This window comes from Mustela nigripes, chromosome 14 (assembly GCF_022355385.1).
Source record: "Mustela nigripes isolate SB6536 chromosome 14, MUSNIG.SB6536, whole genome shotgun sequence".
NCBI classification, from domain to species: domain Eukaryota; kingdom Metazoa; phylum Chordata; class Mammalia; order Carnivora; family Mustelidae; genus Mustela; species Mustela nigripes.
This window is the reverse complement of record NC_081570.1, coordinates 21,376,558-21,400,358: the sequence shown is the minus strand read 5'-3', so window position 1 is coordinate 21,400,358 and position 23,801 is coordinate 21,376,558. Positions and strand designations below refer to the sequence as shown.

General features: G+C 36.0%; 1 protein-coding gene across 18 annotated transcripts in view; it reads right to left on the bottom strand.

Moving 5' to 3' along the window:
- Positions 1 to 23,801, bottom strand: part of EPB41 (erythrocyte membrane protein band 4.1) — a 196,334-nt gene that overhangs the window by 29,721 nt on the left and 142,812 nt on the right. For 3 of the 18 annotated variants that reach the window (XM_059376900.1, XM_059376895.1, XM_059376901.1), the window contains exons 12-16: positions 22,449 to 22,618; positions 18,825 to 18,881; positions 18,622 to 18,663; positions 17,585 to 17,647; positions 12,864 to 13,040 (exon numbers count right to left, since the gene is read on the bottom strand). In XM_059376900.1, the coding sequence (XP_059232883.1) occupies positions 12,864 to 13,040; positions 17,585 to 17,647; positions 18,622 to 18,663; positions 18,825 to 18,881; positions 22,449 to 22,618 (509 nt within the window). Of the gene's footprint in view, positions 1 to 2,298; positions 10,660 to 11,040; positions 11,092 to 12,863; positions 13,041 to 17,584; positions 17,648 to 18,621; positions 18,664 to 18,824; positions 18,882 to 22,448; positions 22,619 to 23,801 lie in introns of those variants that run through there. The other 15 variants (XM_059376897.1, XM_059376902.1, XM_059376898.1 and 12 more) reach the window with 12 other exon arrangements.

The window sequence follows — 23,801 nt, the reverse complement described above, 5'->3', positions numbered from 1 at the left end:
AAAGATAAATCAGATGTGGTAATAGCTTCTTTTGTAAAAGCCATGTATAAACAGCACATAAAGATGACAAGTCAAGCAGCAATAGCCCATTCTTCAGCCAAAAAAGGAAACGAATGAAGAAAGAACAAAATTCACCAAAAAGAAAATCATTCTCTAGCCCCCCACACCCCTCAAGAGCCTCATAAATAATAGTTTTGGTACACTTTCAGTGGAAAACTCAGGCCAGCTGACAGTTTGAAAAAGGACATTAGAATCACAAACACTCAGGATGGGGATAAACTAACAACAGAGTAACCATGTGGCTAGCAAAAGATGAATTAAAAATTCTATCTTTCCTCTCTAGTGTGCCATACCTTATCTTGCATTTCTCTTCATTCTAAAGTTTCTCTCTTGGCTATATCCGCCCCCACTCTTTTTTAAAAAATAAAGTTAGTATGCTATTGGTCCCTAGCTAGAAATATACCCTTGTAGTGCTCGCTAGCTTCTCCACAAAACTTGAGTCATTTTCATGGTTCTTTGCTATTCTCTGGCATATAAAGATTACATCTGGATAAAGGGGCTTACTTAGATGTTGGCCTTAGTAAATTACAGTTGGTAAAACTGCTTATTATAAGAAAATCACTCCATAATGCAGCCTCTCGCAAATGCCAGCAAATGAAATTTGCCAATGACAATTATCCTTCAAACATAGTTTTTATAATTTCCTTAATAGTGCTGTTATTAGATTATCCCCAGAAAAGGTGACTGTAAAAGCAACAGCTTCAAAATCAGTGCCTGAGGCAAAATTTTATCTATTAGGTAATAGAAAATTTTGCCTTAATACTGCACTCACCAGCAAGGACTCCACAGATCAAATGAGTGTTCTCAAACCTGAATAGAGCTATAGAAGTCAAAGTTTTCAGCAAATATTAAAAGTTATACTAAACAAGTCTAGGAGATCAGAAGCGTTTGGTTGGTAAATTTTATTTCAAGATGCTAAGAAGGGCTAAGATAGAGAAATGGAGATAGAGAGGAAGGAATTATAACCAGTATAAAAACTCTGATCACTTAATATGGAACACAAATATATTTGGCAGGATTTCTCAGAAATCCCAATTCCAAAAATGATTAAAGGCATAATAAGTACTTAAAAAAAATCATGGCCCAATTTAGTATCTAGAAAATTTAATACCTAGAAAATAACATTTTGATTCCACAGAACTAAGTACAACAGGAAACTCTTATTTGATACTAACTAGCTGTATCTTCTCTTCCTGAAAAATCCTATAATAATGAAAATGACTTTCCATTGTTTTTTTTTGTTTTTTTTTTTAATTTATTAATTTGACATAGAGAAACCACAAGTAGACGGAGAGGCAGGCAGAGAGAGAGAGAGAGAGAAGCAGGCTCCCTGCCGAGCAGAGAGCCCGACGCGGGACTCGATCCCAGGACTCCGAGATCATGACCTGAGCCGAAGGCAGCGGCTTAACCCACTGAGCCACCCAGGCGCCCAAAATGACTTTCCATTGTAACATTTTCAACAAGTTCCTAAAAAGAACATGGCTTTGAAGAAACTCTTCAAAATTTTATACTACTCAGACACAGCCATGAAGTACATACTTTGAGCTAGTAAACAGACCACTTCAAAATGTAGAGTGTTGGTTTTAAGTAATTACCTGGGTGATACAATAGAATCTAGAACTAACATAAGAGATAAGGTTTACCGGAGGTGAAGTGAATAAAGCAGTATACCTTCTGTTAATTCCATATTATAGGAGAACGCTCTCCTCACACCCACATATCCACACCCACTCCATTCTTCACTCTTCACTATGATCACAGTGGCAATACTGGATGGTTAATAACCACTAATTTGTAGTGTGCTTTATAAAAAAACAAAAGACAAACTCAGCATATTAAAAATGCTTCTAACAGATGCGACAATTACATGTGTTGTAGTGACTGATTAAGATGGTTAGAAAAAAGTTATTTATAACACTTGGTATAAATAAGTCAAATGAGTTCCAAGCTGATTTTAAAACATTAATATTCCAAGAACTGAACACATGTCAAGGTTATGTCTGCTTTAGGACTGAGCAAAAGACAATTACTGGGACATAGAGAAGAGTGAAAACGTGGAAAAACAAGGGAACTTTTCAAGAAAGACTGATGATGTTTGATATGTTTTTTTGCTAATCCCCTGACGCAGAAGTTTCTTCTCCCTTTTTTTCCTCCCCCCACCTTTTTTTTTCTTTTTTGAGTGGATCTATATACTGCATTGCTGGCTCCTATTTCCTTAATGACTACTATCACCCAGAATCAGATTTTCAATAAGATTTATTCATGATAAATTTACATATTAACAGCAAATAACGTGAGAAAAATATCAAAGAAAACGTTCCAAAAGAGAAGTTCTTAGCAGATTTCTTTAGGCTTAAATATCTTGCTGAACTGCTAAGGGATAAACAATTTATTCAGCCTAGTATCAGAGCTAAAGCATCCTGGCCCAGAGAATGGAAAGGAACGTAAATTTACGGATTTATTAGAAAGCACCTCCCAAAGCTAAACATAGACCAAGAACTTCTTCAGAACACAATCATGACCAGGTCAACCAGGAAGCAAAGACACTCCCGAAAGGATATAAATTCATTTTATTCTGACTTATTGGTCAATACTGTCCTCATAGGCCCCAAATCGGGGGGGAATCCTCTTAGGGAAATCTCTTTATTTAGAACAAGGAACCCTTCTAAAATGTTTTCCTTAGATTCCCAACCTTAAATTTATACAACTGTTTGAAACACTGAGGTGTACCAAAACTTCAGAGTAAAAAATCATTTCACGTTCTTTACCACGTTTGTTAGATACCTCTAAAAACTAAAGAGAAAATGAATTTGGGAATTGTTTCTTTATTCCTTAGGGGAAAATGAAAGTAGACCCTTGGAAACCAAACCAAACAAGGGGGTTAGCTGAATTCATCGCTAAATATATTAAGAGGACAGTTAACATTGAACAATCTGGAAAACTGACAAAGGCAGGGGTGCTGTGATGGTTACAGATATGTTAGATTACAGTTCTGGTGCACCACAATTACTAAATAAATAGAAAAAATGCATTGCATTTTGTTTTCCATTTCTAGTCATAAACAAGACTGAAAATACTTCAACACTGAATAAAGATGCTAGAGCATCTACAGCTCTTCAAACAGTACAAAGGCAGAAAGAGTAAATTTATCGGTTCTCTGGTTCTCTAGACCTGTGTCAGGGGTCAGTCAGCAAACTACAGCCAACAGTTCAAATCCAGCCCACTCCTTATTTTTGTATTGCTATGAGCTAGGAACGATTTTACATTTTTTAACGGTATGGAAAACAAAATGATATTTAGTGACCATAAAAATTACATGAAACTCAAATTTCAGTGTCCATAAATAAAGTGATGGAATACGTTCATCTTCATTTGTTTGTTCTCTATGGCAAAGTTGAGTGGTTATGCCAGTGACTATATGGCCCGTAAAGCCTAAAATATTTATTATCTGAACCTTTACAGAAAAAGTTTGCCAACTCCTGGTCTACCTGATATACAAAACCCTTGATATCACAAGAGTTTGATACACTTGGTGTTTTCATACCATGTGAAACCCAAGAAAAAAGGATCAAACTCTTCTCTGCAATGTATTTTGATAAACACAAATTGTCAAATATCAGTTTCCCTTTATGGTGTCACACTCCAAGATGCATTTATACATACAAATAAGCACCCGGTCTCAGTAATACCTTCCATAGGGAAAACAGCTGGCTGTTACCTTTGATAAATGGGTAAGAGCTCTTAACTGAACCAAATTATAAGATATTAACAAGAGAGACTGACACCTACTACAGGAGATTTCTTTAAAGAAACCACGGACCATGCTACAGGATTAATAAGAGAGACTGTGGCTTCTGGCTCATATATGAGTTTTTGGGCTACTCACATATACTGATTAGGCTTATGGTGATTAATTTGGCATAAATCTGTGTCCCAATACAAGAGATTCTACATGAAAAGTTAGAGTTTATCCATTACCATCTGTGACTAATCATTTAATCCAATTTAACAAATTTTAAATATTTGTTATATATCTGAGATACAAAGGTGATAGATTGGCAAACAAAGATGCATAAAACAAAGACTCTCACCTTTGAGAATCTCACAGTTTTGAGGAGAGAGGTACAAGCTAAAAGAGATGGATTAACGTCATTTCAAATTTTTAATACCACTTTTTTGATGGGGATCTAAGCCATCATCAGAATGTTACACAGAAAGTAAGTTTCCATAAGTTTGCCATAGCACAATGATATAAATTAAATCACATGGGGGTGCTAAAGTATGTAAAGATTAGTCAGTCAGAGAAGGCATGCAAACCTAGAATGCCGCCTCTGGCAGTATACTCCTTCAAAATAGAATAGTGATTCTGTCTTGTTAACAGATTCTGGTCTACAAGAAGTTTCCAAAGATACAAAACTATCCCACCTCCTCCCTTTCATCTAAAAAAAAAAGAAAAAGAAAGAAAGAAAAAAAAAATCCCACGTGCCTATGTCATCTATGAAGAAGCTCAGGGATTTCCAGGAATTTCAAGATGTTCTTTTTAAGAAAGAGGGCAAGTGAATGGATAAGAACATAAGATGAATAAACCATTGGCAAGCAACCGATGGGCAACGGAGCCAGAAAGAAAATGAGCTGATAAAACCAGGACAGCTAGAAAAAGAAAGAAAAAGGCAGGATAACATGTTAGAAGGAAGATTGGGACAGATCTGGATATCAGATGGTAAGTTATCTGAGGGCAAGAACGATGACTAATTCCAACATGGGAGTTACATTTAACTATGTGAATTCAATATGAAATAATATGAAAGATAGAAAATTCTTCAGAAGGCTTCGATTCAGGACCAAGAATTGAAATCTATAGGGAAACAGATTTTGAGTTAATATAAGAATGATGTATACGCAAAAATCAGAGATGTCCAGATGTAGTATGCTGTATCTTGGGAGGCTAGAGATCACTTTGTCCATAAATGGTTTTAAATCACTAAATGATACGGTACAGAAGAGTCAAGCATTGGAATGGAGAAGAGTTGGATCTGGGGCTTATCCAACCCTAAAATTCTGATAATGGTGCCTCTTTGCATCTGCGATACATAATGAGGGCAATGAATAAATGCATAGCAGTAACCATGGTTCCCACTTAAGTTTTAGTCTCTATGTTTCATTGAGCTAGGATCGTGTACATATGAAGACTCTTCTTTAAAGAGAATAGTAGAGAAGAAAATGAGAGACTAAACTGCACCCTTTAATGACTTGGGTGGGGAGAGTTCTGAAGAGATAGTTGGGACTGATGCTTCTCCTGCCCTCTTATCTTTGAAATGTTAGATTTACTCTATTATTTACTGTGAACAGAACTCTGACTATAAAGTGGGAGGCTGTTCTCTGTATATCAATCACATAAGATTAGAAAACCATTTCTAAAGCATACACTTCCTCAATGACCTGTCACCCACACATTTAGTTAGGCTATGATTGAAGTTATTTAGCTTTTAGCCTGTATTCCTGATCTGTGGGAGTAACAGGCTACTTCTTTTTGTCTCTCAAGTTTTAGTAAGATAAGAATTTCATTTATGAAGTGAAATACTCCATGAATTTCTAATTGTTGATCACACCCATCCCTGTTCGCCTTCTGGCTTCCTCCCTCTAACAGCCATGCCTTCTTAACCATTTCCAGTGCCCAATCCCAGGTCCATACCAATATTTGTTTGTTTGTTTCTTTGTATCATGCTCTACTGCAGTAAAGAAGGAGATCCTAAGGCATGAGGGGTAACAGAAACAGAAATGAGAGCAGACTCATTGGTCCACTATCCACTACAATGTGGAGGAGGCCAATACAGTTATCCCATATGCCATGCATAATGGAGAACAGAACAAGGACTCATCTCCATTTCTAGTACCAAATTACAAACAACAGGATTAGTTTGAGTGCAATGAAAACAAGCAACATTTTTTTCTCAGTGTGGTAGAGAATGCTGTAAAGAAGTTTGGGATTTTCTAATTTCTGTAAAGAATACAAGGGATGGAAACTGAAGAGAAGTTTATATACCTTTACTATACTCAATACTTTTGGGGGGAAAAAAACAAAACAGCAACAATGTGAAAAAGTGTCTCATACTATTTTTGAATTTTCTGTCTTCCTTTTGTAAATATATGATCACTAGGTAAAGCCCAAGTATAAATTTTGCTTGCTAATACCATTTAAAAAAACAACCAAACCTCTTATGCTTAGTATATTCTCCATGCTTATCTGTAGGAAATATTATAGAAGTAACTCAGGAATGTAGGAGACAGTAAATCTGCTTATAGCCACAGAAAATTCAGAGAAATTTTTACAACATTTACTAGAAAGAAATGTACTAGGATCTAGGATGACAAATGGAAACCTAATCCACAGAAAATCCCCAGTCTAATATTAGTCAATGGAATCATTTTCTCCCTCCAAAACTTTTACCAGAGATGTAAACAAGTTGTAAAATTGATCCACATGAACTGAATCTCCTTCATATTCTAAGTGTTAGCATAAGAAAATGGCTAAAAGATAGGTCCAAAGATTGATGCTGGGTTTATTTTCAAGTTTGGTCCACTGTAAGAGTACCATAAGGATAAGATGAATTGTTTAAGAGTGAAAGACATTTCTACCTTCAGTAGTTTTAAGTGCTTGGTCAAATACCAGTAAGAAGTAGACAGAAATCAACACAACTATTTAAATGCTTGCTTTCATATGAAAAAATTCTAAGAAATTAATGTCTGTTGATTTTTAAGTTTTCATCTCCCCAGTCCCCAAAAGACCAAGAAATGAACAACAACAACCTGAACTTCTGGTTCCTGGAAAACGTTACAGATTCATTCTCATGAGGTAGGTTTGTCTCCATGTTACTAGGTGGAAATCTGGGCACCAAGTAGTTAAGTGAACTTCTCAGAATCACCCTAGAAATGATTAACAGCAAAACCAAGGCAAAAACCCCAAGACTTTTTACTGGTCTGTATTGATACCTTTAGTCCAAATTGGTTTTTGTTTTGTTTTGTTTTGATTTGATTTATCAACTGGCCATTAAGAAGCTGAACCAGAATAAAGCCAATACACAGTTACTTGGATCTGTCTCTGGCATTCAGAATGGAATGAGATATGAGAAGGAAACTAAGATTATTTACAGCTTTGTTACAAATATCAGCAGTATTAACAGTAGTTAATACAAAGCTATAATGTCTACTATTTTTTCCTCTGTTAACTGTGATGGGTATATCTTTTGAACCTGCACTGACCAGCTTAATCCAACACAAAGGTTTGGCACTTCTCTTCTCAACCATTCTTATCCCATTAATCAGAGAAAGTGCCTCTCCTTTAACCATCAGTAAGGATTTCTGAGGACTCATGCTGCACTTCAAAACACTGAAAAATATTATTGACTTATGCTGGACTTTTAATGGACTTGGAATCACTCTAATACAAAGGGAAACAAAATCCAAGGTGAAGTTTACAATAATAGTTAATAAAAAGCTGTGTACCAGGATGAAAACTGAAAATATAATCATAAGCCATTATTAAAGTAACAATAAATTCTGATTATTTCCTTTTCAGTTTCCTGAAAAAATTTTAGAAGACTCTAACCAATGTTACAGTTTTGTTATTTCATAAGGAAAGCTCTTACATTTCTACTTCAAAGACAAAGGGGACTACTTAGGATAATCACTTTCTGTGTCAGAGGACAGCTTTGCAATGTGTTAGATTGATTGAAGTTTCTCTTTTCTTATTATGAGTGAATCAAGAAATATGCTTAGTTACAAAATATTTGTTATACACAGACATAGCCTGTGATGTGAAAGATACACACCCATATAAGATTTTAAAATTCAACCTGCCCTTACTTCTTTTCCCATTTTGGGGGGAAAGCCTATGATGACAGAAGAGCAGTTTTCAGGAAATACCAGAGAATTATTTCTACATGTCTCCAGAGAAAAATAGAATTGTGGTGGGTGTTGAAGAACAAAAGATTCTTGGCATTAGTGTTCTTTCTTTCTTTCCTTCTTTCTTTCTTTTTTGCTGTAAGAAGCCATCATCTTAAAAACAAAAGGTCTTGTTTAGAAGTTTCATCAACTAAAAGTGTTGAGAAGTAAAACAAAGTGCAAAAATCTCAGTTTGATAACCCCATGAACTCAGATTCCAAAACAAATATTTGAGACATTAACCAAAGCATCCATATTGGTACATCCAAGTGCCATAAAAAGTAAGCTGCATGCAAGATGTCATTAATACCGAGGTAAAAAATAACAGGTTAGACATCTGAGTTGTGTTGTGAAAACAAAGCACACCCATATTTTCTTCAGCGAAGCCTTAAAAATCAACATGCAAACAGAGGGACACATACTTGTCACGATAGAACTTTAGCTCACAAAGCCATCAATTAAAAACAATTGATTTCAACACAAATGTAAGAGTAAACAGGTCTGAAGTCTATCAGGAAAACAGAATATATCAATATATATTTTTTAAGCTTGTGATAACGGCTAAATATTGCTTCTAGCAATATAATTACTTAAGTCATAAAGAAATAACACAGTATTAATTCAGAGAAGGGTATATTTATGTACAGATCTTGAATAAATCTGTATTCTAGGACTTTTAAAGATGGGTACAGTGGTCTGTAAATTCAGCCCTGGCTGGAGGCTAAGGGGCACCAGCACAGCACCATTTTCCTTAAACCTTCAACATTCTACTTGTGAAAAGCTGGCATTTAACCTTTGCAGATCCCTTCTATAGACCAGGCAGGATAAAGATGTTTTTCCCTGTACATTTCAGAAATACACATAAGAAGGCCACAGAAGTCAAAGCCCTTTTCCAAAAAAGGCCTTTGTATATACTGGTTTGATATCTCAAGAAAAGGAGTGGTTATGGATTCATAGATTAAAATGTATCATTTTAAGGCTTTTGAAAAATTAACAAGTTGAATTTTTTTTTTTTAAACTACAGAGCCCATGCCACACAAATGACTATAGAAGATTAGGAAATATTCCATCAAATGTTTCTATGAGTATCCTGCTTTGCTTGTTAACAGAGGAGAAGAGGACATAACAGCAGTGAACAATACACACATGCAGGACAGAAGAGTTAAACCTTTTGGGGGAAAGTACCGACTGTCACATACTTATATCTGATTTCTCTGAACTTGTTAAGCATCAGTGAGGAAAAGCTGGCTTGGGCAATCCATTGCTACTCCTTTGTACCCCACAATACACATTCTACGAAGAGCAACATTTTATTGACAGAAAAATGATCAAAAAGAGCTCCCCTAGGACAGTGAACTATGACGATCAAAGGGTATATTATACAGGAGATAACACAGTAGAAGTAAATGACAAAAGTTCAATGGTTTTAGTCTTGACATTTCGGATGAGCACCCTGTTTTCCGATCACAGAAAGATCAACCACCAAACAGCCAATGCAAGAATCACGAGAAAAGACATCATGAAAGGAATACGAGGAGATGATAAAGTACTAGAGTAGAGGTGGCACTTTTTGAGAGACTTGTGATCCTCAGGGATTGGAATAGAAACCTTGGGAAGAATTTCTTCATTGTCTTGCTGGGGCAAGGCTCTCTCAGTAGATCTCTCTTGCCTTTTAATTTTCTCTTCATCCTGCACTAACAGAGCACGTTGCTGTGTCTGCTTTCACGGTAGAAGATCAAGAAAGACAGAGAAAGATGAACAAAATGACAGATGGAAAAATGCTCAAAAATGATACTTGGGGATGTGCAAAGGATTTGGGAAGATCTTTTGGGACTCTCTTTATTTTACTTTACTTTGGCAATTTGTCCCAGCAAAGTCTCTATAACATAGTCGGGTATTCAACAGATAATTTTTTGAATGAATGAACATTAGAAGTCTTGAAAGTTCAAGCAATTACTCGACTTCCTTAGCAAGAGTATTTTTCCTCCTTCAAGGATACTCATATATGAATATTGGTCATTTTTCATTGCTTTAGTGCTGCCAATTTTTCTTAGATCACTTGGGTAAAGCCAATAATGAAGCATTCTTCTCGCCATGAGAAAAGTTAGTTTTATTACAAACAGAATGGCAGAATATAAAAAGTTATCCTCATATCCCCTTCATATAGACTTAAAAAACTGCAACAGTTCAACAGCAATTAGCTTTTGTCAAGGGAATAAAAATCTTAATCCCATACATTTTAAAGATTGCAAAAGAAAAAAGTATAAAAGTTTGTATGTGCCTCCAAGGTCTACCAAAAACAAACAACACCCCCCCACACACAAATCTCAACAACTGTAAATGTCCTCCCTCTCTTGCAGAATCATGATTAAAAATAATAGTAGTAACAACCATCATGAAGGTTTATACATCACATTAAGCAGAGTTTTTGACAATTTTAAGGTAAGTTGCCTTTTCCAAATGTCCAATTGAGAAGTTTTTCCTCCCCCAACAATTTCTGTGCTCTGCCATCTAGTCAAGAGATGTTATCTATGAAAGGAAAAATTTGGCTCTAAGTTCTCTCAGTTGGGCCAGCCTTCTCTGATCAGTTTGGACTTTTGACACAGGTTCTTTGCACACCCCTAAGTGATATGTATCAGGGAGAAAGTAGCTTGGGGACTGGTCAGCAAAAAAGAAAAAAGGAAAGAAAGGATGCAAAATCATAATGATTTTTTAAAAGAATATAAGAAGGGAGAAGAAAGACAACATAAAAAGAATAGGGTACAATTAAATTCATTTTCTCTCTGAATACATATTTACATCTTCATGCAGCTTTTCAACCAGCCATGCGCCGAAATAAGCAAATTGAAAGCTGCAAAAGCTGCAGCTGTGGAAATGTTATGTGTTAGGTCAAAAGGCAGTGGAGTGTGAATTTACTAGTAGAGCCAAAAGAAAAAAAATTACTCAGCAGCTGCTGTTCAGTTCTGGGGGAATATCTGCTTAGTGCCATGACAAGAGCAAATTCGGATTGAGAAGCACGAGTCATAACAGCAGCTTTACCTCTGGCCCACCAACCTTTCTTTCCGAGGGAAGGACAGAGGTTTTCTTCACCTGGTCATACACAAATTATATAAAATTCAGTAGCCTCGCAACGCAACAACAATGCTGCCAAAGTCGGAAGAGGATACGTATCCCCAAAGAACAGAAATATTGCCCTCATCATTGAAGAAAAAGTAAGATATGCCAGAAAGTGGAGTTATCCTTTAAAAAAGGTTGTCATAGGACAGTTCTTACTTATTCTGTTATTCATTTAGAGGAGTAATATACAGAAGCACAGAGCTAAAGTGGCTCAAGTACTCCCCACCAATCTCATTTATAAAAGTCCTTTCTTTAAAGTCCACAGAATGACATACCCATTTCCAACCAGCCCTGAGATGATTTCTGAAAGGTTTCTATTAAGATAGAAGATATTTTCTGGAAATGGAGACTGATTCAAATTTACCAAACTTCATCCAAGAGAGTATTAAATTACTTTTCAAAGTAATCGAGCATCTTTTATTACTTCTACAAAGTCAAAAAGAAAGCTTCTAGAAAATAAGCAGCTATGGTTTAGAGAGACAGTTAACCAGGCAAGACAGCAACATGGCGTTTCTCCTGAAATCTAGAGCTATAGAAAGCAGTCACTGTCTCAGTTCAGGTTACATTATCTAGATTTAGAATCTAAAACTGATGTCCATTTACATCAAGGAATGGAGGCTGAAGAATAGAAACAACAGCATCCTGTCACCCCCGGTAACTAGCTACCCATCATTCAGGAATTCTCCAGTCTTACTTGGTGAAACTGGTCGGACTCTACTTGGAGAATTCTTGGTCAATTTCAATCGCATTTTGAAAAAGATAAAAAGTCCCTTCTGCGAGTCAACTTTTATCATCTTCTCCAGTTCCAGAAACTAAACAAAGTTGAATAGTTTACCATGAATTCTGAATTTAAAAACAGGTTTGTTTTTTTTTTAACATTATTAAGACATCACTACCTTTCTTGACTAGAATTGCTGTTGCTATTGGTGAAAACCAGGAATATTAAAAATTATTATCATCATTCATTAAATCATTGTGACTACTTATATAAATATTAACCTGTATAAGCTAAAGATTAAGAATTTTTAAATATATGCTTAAGGTAACTTTTAAGATATTTCATCACATAGATTCATTTAGTCAGACGTAGGATTTCTACAACAGGTATGACAACAGCACACACACAAAAAAAACCAGCCTGAAAGGTATCTCCAACTTCTTCTAACTGTGACTATCTTAGAAAACAACATGTTAAAAGTTTGAAGCTGCTCATAAAGATGAACTGTCAATAATTTTTCTAAAATTGAAATATAATCATTAATGTGTGGTGTTCTGCATTCTCTGGCTTAGAGGTCTCCTTCGTTTATTATATAATTGTGGTCAACCATTCCAGACATTTCTCAGTTGTGCAAATGTTCAAATAAAGTTTAAAAAAATGTTTATCCTGTTCCAATTCTGACCTTACTAAATTTAGTAAACTCTCTGGTCCTTGGAGGCACAGTTTGAACACGAAGTTCCACTGGCTTATGATCAATTTGTAAACACACACTAACCAGAAGGAGGCAGTTCTCAAGAGCCTAGTCATCTAATGGTAGCTCTAAACGGCTCCTATAATTCGACTGGGTAGCCCATATGACTTAAAAACAAGTGTTTGATTATGAATGCCTTAAAGCTGCAATGAACTGGTGAGGAACCAAAGCTAAATTTCAGCTCTAAACTTACTTTACTTATATACAGAGCATTTAATAGACAATAACGTTTATTTCATTCATTCTCACAAGTGGTCACGTGGACGAAGTACTCACTCCTTCTCCTGTAGGAAGCTGCCCATTGATGTTAAGTGTTCGGAATGGGGAGTGAGTGGATAAGCGTTTATCCCATTCACTAGGCCGTGGTTCTGGTACAGATTCCATGAAGTTCTTTTTCAGCTCACTGATGCTGGCATGATGTTTTTTTATCTCTTCTTGACTTTTGTCTAAATCCTACAGTTGAAAGGACAAACATGCAAAATAATAAATACTCAGAGGAAAAAAACACATCAGGGGAAGCCCACTAGACTATATGGGCACTGGCAGAAAACACACCACATCCAGGGCAGATGTTACTAATCCATAATTGCATTCAAATTTTAAGTATACAACATGGTATATTTGCTTGCATTTTTTTAGTATTCTTTTTTTTTAAATGAGGTGCTTTTCTTGGAAGCAGTGAAGCATCATAACCCCACAATTCTTAGCAGTTTTGTAACCCACAGACCTCACTCCTTAATTTTGCAACTTTTCTTCCCATTAAGACAGAGGGCTAGATCTCCAACTCCTCATCCCAAGAGAGTGATATCACAGATCAGTTAGCCTCATCTTGATAAGAACTGATTGAGGCTCAGCTCAGGCAGATAGCAGTAGACAAGAAGCAGCCATTAAACAAAGGACATGATAAAAGATGCAACTGCCACCATTGGTTGTTTTGCTTTGGTGAGTTGCAATCATACAGCATCCCTCTGTTTATACCTGGAGATAATTCTGCTTCCTTAATACTAGGTGGTATTACTGGTTTTGATGAACAGGAACAGCCCTTTCTTGTTATAAGAATTTATCACTAGAATTCCTGGCCAAGCCTTGAGAGCAAATTGTTATTATCTATGAAAAATCACTCAGGTGTGTGATATGATGGCTTTTTTTCTTTACCAATACTATTCGTGCTTTGAGTTAAATCCAGCTCCCTGCTCAGTGGGGGTCTGTTTCCTCCCTTGCCCTCTGTGCTCTCTCTCTCAAGCAAATAAATAAAATCTTAAAATAAATAAATAAATAAATAAGGGCCTTATGCCTTCCAGCTTCTGACAGCTTTACTTCCTCCCTTAGTAGAATTCAAAATAGGGACCTTCCAGTAACTTTGAATGGATTGGAAGTAATTTAACAAGAATTCATCAAATACCTTATATATCTCAACAGTTTAAAATATCTCAACTGTTCCAGCAGAATTGGATAGTGGACAACTAGGTTTAATATCCCTTAAATGGGATATTCCAAGGGGAAAGGATCAAAACAAAGGTTAATAAAACTAGAAATAACATTCAGGTTTATGTAACAGGAGGCAAATAAAACTTAAAAAGTAGACTTGGCCAGAAATAAAATGGGAAATACAATTTAAAGACAAAAACTGAAATGTTCTTTGTCCAACATACTTCTCCAAAAAAGCTCAGATCCGTGCTTGAGATCAAAATATGTGGGAGCCTGTCACTTGATGAATGCTAAAAATTCTGTGTTTATTATATATCACGGCAGCTCTGTATCCAAGAAAAGCATAATATTAAATATATCTTTTAATATGCTGTATAAATTTTGAGATTAGCCTTCCTTCCTTCCTTTCTTTCTTTCTTTCTTTCTTTCTTCCTTCCTTCCTTCCTTCTGTGGAAAACCACCACATTTGGGGGGAAAAATTGGAACTCATTTAAATAAAATTTTCAAAAAAATTTCTGGAGCCACGCAGGCTTCAACTAAATGAAATTTTTTCAAAAGCAATGTCAAAGGGAAAATAGCATAGGAAAAAGAATTGGTGAGGCACATGACATAATTTTGATTCTGGCGATATTCATTCAGAAAACTCACTTACTAATCTGTTCTTTTATTTTTGTAAGACTAAACCATGTATATTTGCTTCGAGATCAAAGAGAAAACTAAACCCAAAATGGACAATCCTGTAGCTTCCCCATAAAAATTACCTCTTGCTTGTTGGGATGAAAAGTGAGTATAGCCTATGAATATGGGCTTCACCATGAGGAAACAACAGTGTGCACTTTTATTCTAGCTGAAAGCAAGAAAAGCATGTTTACTAGCTAAAGAAAAGCATGAACAAGCTTGGTCAAAGACCCAGTAATAGGCTGAGCAACTGAGACCCACAAGGCATGTAAGTCCCTGTGACCCAGCTCCTAACTGGAAATTAAATCTGCTTGGTCCAAGAACAACTTAACACATTTGGGAGAGTTAAAGTATGAATGGAACAAAACAAAAATGAGCAAGATGCTATGGTAAAACCATAACTCTCTATGTTTGCCTTTTAATATGAGAGTGGTGAGTTGTTACTCTTCTTGTCTAGCTTTTGATTGGCTTGAAACCTGAGAAAATAAATATTTCAATAAAATCTGTAGTTTCTGAAGGAGCTTTCTCCATCCTTCTTAGCTGGCTCTGTTAGAAACCTGTGGGGGCACAGAGTAAAATTAAGATCTCAAAGGGACCTGTTCCAAATAGAATTTGTCACAGACACTTGCTACAGGTTCTCTCTGGGAGATGGAGGAGGAGGCGGTAGATCTAAAAATGAACTCGACCTTATTTGGCCAGAACAAAGCATTAGTGGGAGTGGGGCAGGAGAGATGCTTTACCAAAAAAAAAAAAAAAAAAAACCCTGCTAGAGTGACAGATAACTTGAGAGAACATCCTTATGGGGTGGAAGGGAGACAATTTTTGAGATTTTTCTTCTTTTACTGTAACTAGAGAATGATGGTTAGCCAAACTACTTTGGCTGCTTTTAGGCTAGATACTTTTTGATACTTATCATCTTATCATTTTAGCAGCAGCCAAACCAAACCATTAAATATAAAATGTTCTCAAAAAGTAGTTAGTAGTTTTAATTATCAAACACACACTTATTTAGAAATCCCCTCTTGTTGCTATCAATGCAGTGCTGGGGAAAAAAACACATCACACACAGGGACTCTGTGAGTCTCAGAAGCCATAACACACCTCATTGAACAAATGACAAATATATGATTGGTACTGCAGGTTCCAGTCAAAAGGAAGCACTAAAGATGGACTAGTAAAGAAAAAGGCATGTTTGGGACTGGGAGATGTTACATTGCCAAGGACAAGGACATCATCCGACCTCTGTAATTCTTCCTAATCCCAGAAGCAGAACCATTCACGTCTAGTCTTAGTTACGAAATCAAGCAGAGATCTAGCTGCCGAGTTTGAAATATCCTAGAGTCCAGCCTTAAAAAACTTCATGTTACATGAGGTAAATGTACATAAAGTATTTGGTATTATGCCAATCATACAGTATGTGATTAATGAAGGCTGGCCAAAATTTTTATTGTTTTTATTAAAGTACCCTATACTTTGCAAGCACCCAAAAGGTATGTTTTGACAGAAAATAGGACAAGGTTAAGTAACTATTAGAGGTCATTATATTAAACCAGAGATCTATTTTAAAGTTTCTTCAGATTTCCAGTTTAATACTATTTAGTACATTTCTTGTATGTTCATCGTTCAGGTCTCAGCTAGCATGTTCTCTCTCCAAAGAGAACTTCCCATCTTATTCAGAGATTTCCTTTCTTAGCACAGCATACCACTTATTTCTGTCACAGCTTCCATAATAACTTGATATCATTTTATTGCTATTTTTTACCTGTTTATTGTTTCTATCCTCCCTACTTCTACACATTGTTAAGTTTCCTGAATGCAGAAACAATGTTTATCATCTTCCTCTGTATGTATGTTTCCTTCAAGTTTAAGTTAAATCCCCAGTATCAGTTATATTCATCTCTTTTGGCTCTGTCTTGAGCAAAATCGTAAGATAATCTGGTCAACTTTTATATATATGAGTCTTTGTGTAGTGTAAACTAATGTAGCCTCAGTGTTTTCCATATAGATAACTCCATGTTCTCTACTTCTTCCTCATAGAGTTCCCCTACTCTTCTAATTAGTTTCAAATTTCCCTGTTCAAGGTAGAGCTCCAAACTAGCTAAATATACTAATACAACTCTGGTAAAAAGCAAATCATTGTTGAATGTAATGAGAAAATGACCTTACAATTCCTAGAGTAGATAGTATGTTGCTATTTCTGAATGGAAAAAACGAAGTTTAATAGAGATAGATAGATAGACCCTAACTCAAAACCTAGCTTTACCAATTTACTGGCTTTGTGACCACAGGCAAATTAAATTTCTCTAAGGCTCAATTTTCTTATCTTTAAATTAATCATCTTATGCCCACAGACCTGTTTTTATAATTAAACTATCTTATATTAACTACAGATTAAATACCAGGTCCCCTCTTTCCTTCCTGTATCTTTTTTCTTTCCTGACTGTCCTGTCACTTTTTGATATCTCCAATTTTTAAGTCCATTTTTGAATTGGGATCATTTCTCCTACTTTTCCACACCCAGTTCAGAAGATGAAAACTATACTACAAATTTGATGCCTGGGACACACAGGAGTTTATATTCTTGGAAAATTCAAGGAGTTTTTGACAGGGATACTGAATTTTCTACAGGTTGGTAAAATAATGGAACCGCAAGAAGCAGAGGTAGTCCCAATCATATATTTTTTAGATAAGTATGACAGATGGAAACTAAAGAGTCAGAAGGAGAGATGGTTGCATATCTTCATGTTTACCAACATGCAAAAGCATTTTAAACCTAAAATTCTTTCATGCAATGGCATGCAAAACCAAACGCAGCGTAAAGAAAGGGGTGATTGCAAAGAATGCAGAAGGTATAGGCAACCAACTGAAATAAGCTTCAAGTTCATACAAACCTCCAACATTAAATTGCTATGTCTGATATAAATGTTTTCACCATCTAGTCTCTCTCTCTTTTTCTGTGAAAATGAAAGAGGGAAAAACAGAAAAGCATAAAAAATTAAAATGTTGTTCTTGCGGGAAAAAACTGCAAATCGGCAAACCAAAAAAATTAGATGTCCACAGCGCAGCATATGCCAACATGAAATGGTCACAAAACTACAAGGACACACACAGAACACATTACCACTAGAAAATGGATGACCCTATTCATGAGTGATGGAAGAAAGTGATGACCTTATTTAAATAGACAGTGCTCCTGGCTTCATTGGCTTCTTACATAGTAAGCTATTTTATGCTCATTTTTGAAATTCAACTGTTTGAGAGTTATCTTAAAGTCCATGACTTTAAGAAGTTTTGAAATCCCATGTTCCACAGCATGGAGAAATGCTGTAAAATGTTATTTACCTTCCTGAGACATAGTTCATACTTAGTAATACCACAGTAGGTACATTTCTAATACCTTTCATAAGAAAGATCTAAGGGCACTTTATACACGATTAGTCAATATTCTCTTCAGTAAGGAGTGATACATCCCTCTCTATATTTCGGAAGAATGGGCACAGAGCAGCAAAACACACAGTTATGAACAATGCCAGGTGTTGCTGCTATGTTTTTCATAGTAAGTATGTATCAAATATTGTCCGTTTCCAAGAATATGATGCCACTGAAATATTTCTTATCAAGTTTAAATATGAAGGATAGTTTTGGTCTTCACTAGTTACTTCATTGTTTTTAAAAAGGCATTTTCCTCCTGAGAGGTTTATTTTAATGAAAAATTTCAACAAATAGTATAGGATTATAATTTCTTCGCTATACACATATATGTGAGTGTATGCAAATATATATGTGTGCAAATATATATCTGCGACTTGAAAACAATTTCTGATGAAGAGAAATCAATGAAAAGAATGGATCACTGTCTTTTTAATGCACTGTAGAAGTCAGCATGGGTGACGATAATGCAGTTTTGTGAAAGTGAAAAATGGCTGACCTTCCTCATTCTTATCAGATCTTCAGTTTTTTCTGCAAGCTTCTGTTTTGCCATTATTAAAAAAAAAAAAGAAAAATGATAAAATATTGGCTCAATGAAGTTTGTTTGAACCTTTATAATATTTTTTAAGGGAAGGGAGTTGGGGAGAAGAAAAAAAATTGAGGAGGGAGGAGAAAAGGAACAAGTGGCCTGTTGGCACAAACCTGTGTTTGGTCACCATTTGAGGTGGGTACTGTGACCTCGATGTGGGTTTTTTCCACCTACATTTAAGAAATAAAGTGGTAAAAACATTTCAGGTTAGTAGGTTTCTATGAGTAGCATTATTTCTAAATAAGCCGCATCTTTAAGCTGGTTGCAAAATAAGCTGATACATGATCAACATGATGCAGTCTTATGGGGGTGTGACAGGAAAGGACATTACTCTTCAATGGTCATCTGTTAGTTCACCATCATATTTTCAAGGCTGAAGAGGTAATTTGGACAGCCAAATGATAGTAAAAGAAAATTACGATAATTATTCCACTGATGAAGAAAACATTTTTAACACTTATTAATAAAAAAGTACTTATACAAAAAATAATTTGGGCTTAAATAAGGCATGTGTTTTTGTTTTGGCTTTTTTTTATGATCTAGAAGTACTTTAACACTTAAAAACGAATTTACAAATGAAGATATCAAGGTAGGACATACATGACAAAAACAAAAAAAAATCTTTACAGTTAAAGCACACATATAATAAACACAAAGAACATAAATACAAAAAAAAATTGTTAGTTGATCAATATATTTAAGGAGGCACTTTCACCTTGAGTTTATTAGGCAACAAAACATCAAAATAAACTCAATTCAAATTGTTACTGATGCATGCAATTACTTCCATGGCTGATTTATAAATAAGCACACATAGGGCTCAGCTGCAACATTCAGCAATCTGTAATCTCCTCTCCAGAGAGCGGGAGCCCTTGTGTTTGGTGGATAAATAAGATTCATCCTTAATAGTAGGAAGAGAATAACTGCGGCCTCCTGCCTAGCTTTGAAATGCCTTTAGTAATAGTCATTTTATAGACCCCAAATGGAGCAAGTATGAATTTAAGAAACCCAAACGGACTTTTAAGAGGAAGCGTTTTAGAGTGAGCAATGCCTAAAGCAGTAGGTATTTCAAAATTGGAAAATTTTTTATTAAGGATCAAATCAGTCACTTTGTATCATGAACTTCTTTATAGAACCTCACCAATCTGTGGTTTTGACACATTCTTTTTAATCACACTTGGCAGCATTACCTTGGAGTATAATGTCATTGTGCTATTTTCCCTAGGACGGAATGTAGAGAACATAACACCAAATTTTGTGATACTGTCAAATCATAAGCACATCCAGCTACAGTACTTTTAACTACCAGGATAACAGATAATTTGTGTCATTTCTACTATGAATCCCATTATATTTAATGTGTGGTCATTAGCAACTTATTTCACCTAAGTTTTTTATTGAAAAAGTGGAGACAATATACCCACAAAGTAGTGAATGTTTAGCAAATAGCAGTTTTAAATTATTTTGCAGGGGCACTTGGATGGCTCAGTCATTGAGCAACTGCCTTGAGCTCAGGTCATGATCCCAGGAGGTCCTGGGATTGAGCCCCGCTTGGGCTCCCTGCTTAGCGGGAAGCTTGCTTCTCCCTCTCCCACTCCCCCTGTTTGTATGCCCACTCTTGTTGTCTCTCTCTCTCTCTCTGTGTCAAACAAATAAAAAAAAATATTCAAAAATTTTTTTACAAAAAATTATTTTGTAAAGCTTAAATTACTTGTTTCAATGAATAATGACCTTTTGCTTTTTTCTAACAGCAACAAAGTGAGGGCCCCTACTTCAGTCTAAAGTGGAGGCCAAGTAGCAAAGGTAGTCAAGCCCCTTCAGAGAACATTAAATGAGATAAAGGTGTGCATAGGGGCGAGGTACTATTCCACACCTGCAACATAGGTCTTGTCAAATGACTCAAGATGCAAAAAGCTACTTCTATCTGGCGCCAAATTCGTGTTAGCTAATGAAATTTATATAGTGTTACAAGGTTATTTTATTACACTATTGCTTTATATAATAACTATGGCTTCAGGTAAACTCCATAATTATTTTCTATTGTTACAAATAAAATCAACTCAGAGTCATCCTTAATTCTGTCCCTACTATTACAGAAGGTTATCAGAGGTGGTTTTCAGTCTGATCTTTATGTAAGTATCTCAAAACATATACATACCAGAATTAATCAGCAAGAAAACCACCTACTGGTACTTGAATGGGAAGCATAGACCAGGAAGTGATCTCTCCCCTCTATCAGGTTCCAAGAGCAACAGGAACCTGTTCTTGATACCTGTGTCTGACTTATAGGCCAAAGAACAAGTATGGGGGCATCTGGGTGGCTCAGTCAGTTAAGCACCTGCCTTTGGCTTGGGTCATGATCTCAAGGTCCTGGGAGCAGGGAGCCTGCTTCTCCCTCTGCCACCCAGTCATGCTTGCTCACTCCCTCTCTCTCAAATAAATACACAAAATCTCTAAAAAAAAAAAAAAAAAAAAAAAAAAAAGAAGTATGTTAGCAGAACACCAAAGGAATAAAGATTCCTTTGCCAACTCCAATAATCCAACACTTTCCAGTTAGTATAACAAATGGAGGAATAGTCAAAAGTGCCAGATGAGATATCCTAACATTAAAAACTGAGGTAGTCTAACCTTAAAAAGGCACTGTGGATACTGAACCTAATGGCCAGTGTCATACACATCTGGCTAGGTTAAAAAAAAAAAAAAAGCAAATTTCTACCATTTGCTCAATTTTTTTTCTCTGTTTAGACTTAAGTTGGTCTCAAAGGACAGTAAAAATGGCATGTCATGTAGAACAGCTTTGTTTTGTTTTGTTTTAATACAGTCAAAACAAAGCCAAATTGGCCGCTGCTCTACAGATAAACTAGACACTGAACTGGGTCCAGAAGAACAGGATTAATTCGTCTGCCAAGATAAGAGCACTTACTAAGGTCTTCCATGGCTTAAAAAATTTGGGGGGCTTTAACTTTCTTAACAGACATATAAAAACATAATTTTGAAAAAAGCACTGCCTCTAGTAATTCCTGTTGTCAACAGTGATACTTGTGTTTATGTCAGTAATTCTGAACATCTCAACTACATCACAGCCTAAATGTGCTTAAAAGGCTAATCAACACATTGAATATCAGTCCAGCTACTGTTAGTCCTGGGAAACCTACTAATTGGTGATTTTTCAACAAGATCAGAGACTGCGGTACAATCAACGCAGAACTATAAGCAACTCAGATCCTACACAAGGATCTTTGCCTTTTGTAAACAATTTGATTTGAACAACCGCATAGAAGTGCTTTATGTAATACTAATTGGGATATTCTCCGGGTATGTTGCTCATATACTTATCTTAGGAAATCAAATTCTATTATAATCCTATTAGCAGAGATTACCTTTAAAAAGGAATGTGGAGATTCCTTCTGGATGAGTAAAAATTATTTTTAAAAGCAGATGATCACAATGCTGATGTGCTTTATAGGCACCTTTTTTTTTTTTTTTTTTTAAGATATAAGTTAGTTAACTGTGTAGGTAGGTTACCTGAAAACTTCTCGGATGGTTTAGTCTTCATGACATAATTCTATGAAAATATTTTACAGGTTCATGGGGAATGCTTTCTTTTAGAAAGAGTAAAGAAGAAATAACTTTGTGAGAACTCTACAAGAATCAATGCTTTGAAAACTTTCCTGGCCAAGGAGTTAACATGTTTAAACCAGAAGTGAATTAGCCAGATATTTGGGTTTATGGCATACCTTCCATGCTTCTGTGGGTTCCGGCTCAGCCTGCCCGGGTGGCACTTCTTCCTTTTGCTCTTCAACCTTCACTGTTTCCTTCTGTGCTTTAGAAACCTCTGTGTCCTGACTCTGAGCAATGGCAGGTGCAGAGGTGGGCCGGGGACTTCGGTCTGAATCAACAGCTGCTGCTACGTGAGAAAGGGAAAAGGGAAGGATAAGTGACGGCAAGAGTCACTATACTACTTCAGAGTCACCAGGTAAAATAATTGTGAATCCAGGACACAGTGTCCGGTGAGCTATCCCACAGAAGTTAAAAAATAAATCCTTAGTGCTCTGCCAGGTTACTGATGGCATTAAAAAAGCTAAAACAGAGAAGCTAAACTATGCTATCACATTCCATAAGGGGGGCGGAACAGATCCAAATACGAAAAGAAAATAAAAACTCTTTTTATTAAAAAGTTAGCAAGATTCTTTAACCTTGTACTCTGTTAGTTTCAAGAACCTGCAATGTAAGGGTGCCTGGGTGGCTCAGTGAGTTAGGCATCTGCCTTCAGCCCAGGTCACGATCCTGCGGGTCTGGGGATCAAGTCCCACACTGGGCTCCCTGCTCAGTGGGGAGTCTGCTTCTCTCTTTCCCTCTGCCCTTCCCCCTGCTCATGCTCTTTCTCTCTCTCAAATAAAGAAAATCTTTTAAAAAATGAATAAATAAATAAATAATCTTAAAAAAAAACTGCAATGAGTCTATGGAGAAAAAAAAGAGGCTAATTAAGTCTGACTTCTTTCATGAAGCCGTATTGAAATACACATCCATTTATTTATAAGTGATTTTAGGAAACTAAAAACTATGTTCTAGGAAAAAGGATCCAATTTCTTCTTTTGTGTTACAGCCCCTCTTCTCTGATATATCTAGGGCAGTGGTTCTCAACCAGGAATGATTTTGTCCCTCAGACAATATTTAGGAATATCTGGAGATATTTTTGATTGCTGCAACTAGGGAGAGAAGCAGGAGGGGGTACTGGCCAAGGTTGCTGAGATTGAGGAACCCTGACTTAGGGAAAAGGCTGTATAGATACTGCTCTAGAGACAATATACAATATAGGCTTAGAACAAAAGCTTGATCTTTCAAAGTTAATAGTTGTTCTGGGTTGGACTATTAGGCAGCTAAGTTTCGGATTGCTTACTTCAAAAACAACTACTCATACTCTTTTTATGATTTTTATCTTCATTCTTTCAGGGACTAAAAAACACCATATACATACTTTGTAGAAGACTCACTTATCTGGCAGTGTCTAGAAATACAGTGTGTTTCCACATGATTTACTTATTTATTTTTAAGTAGACTCCACACCCAGCATGGAGCCCAACTTCTGG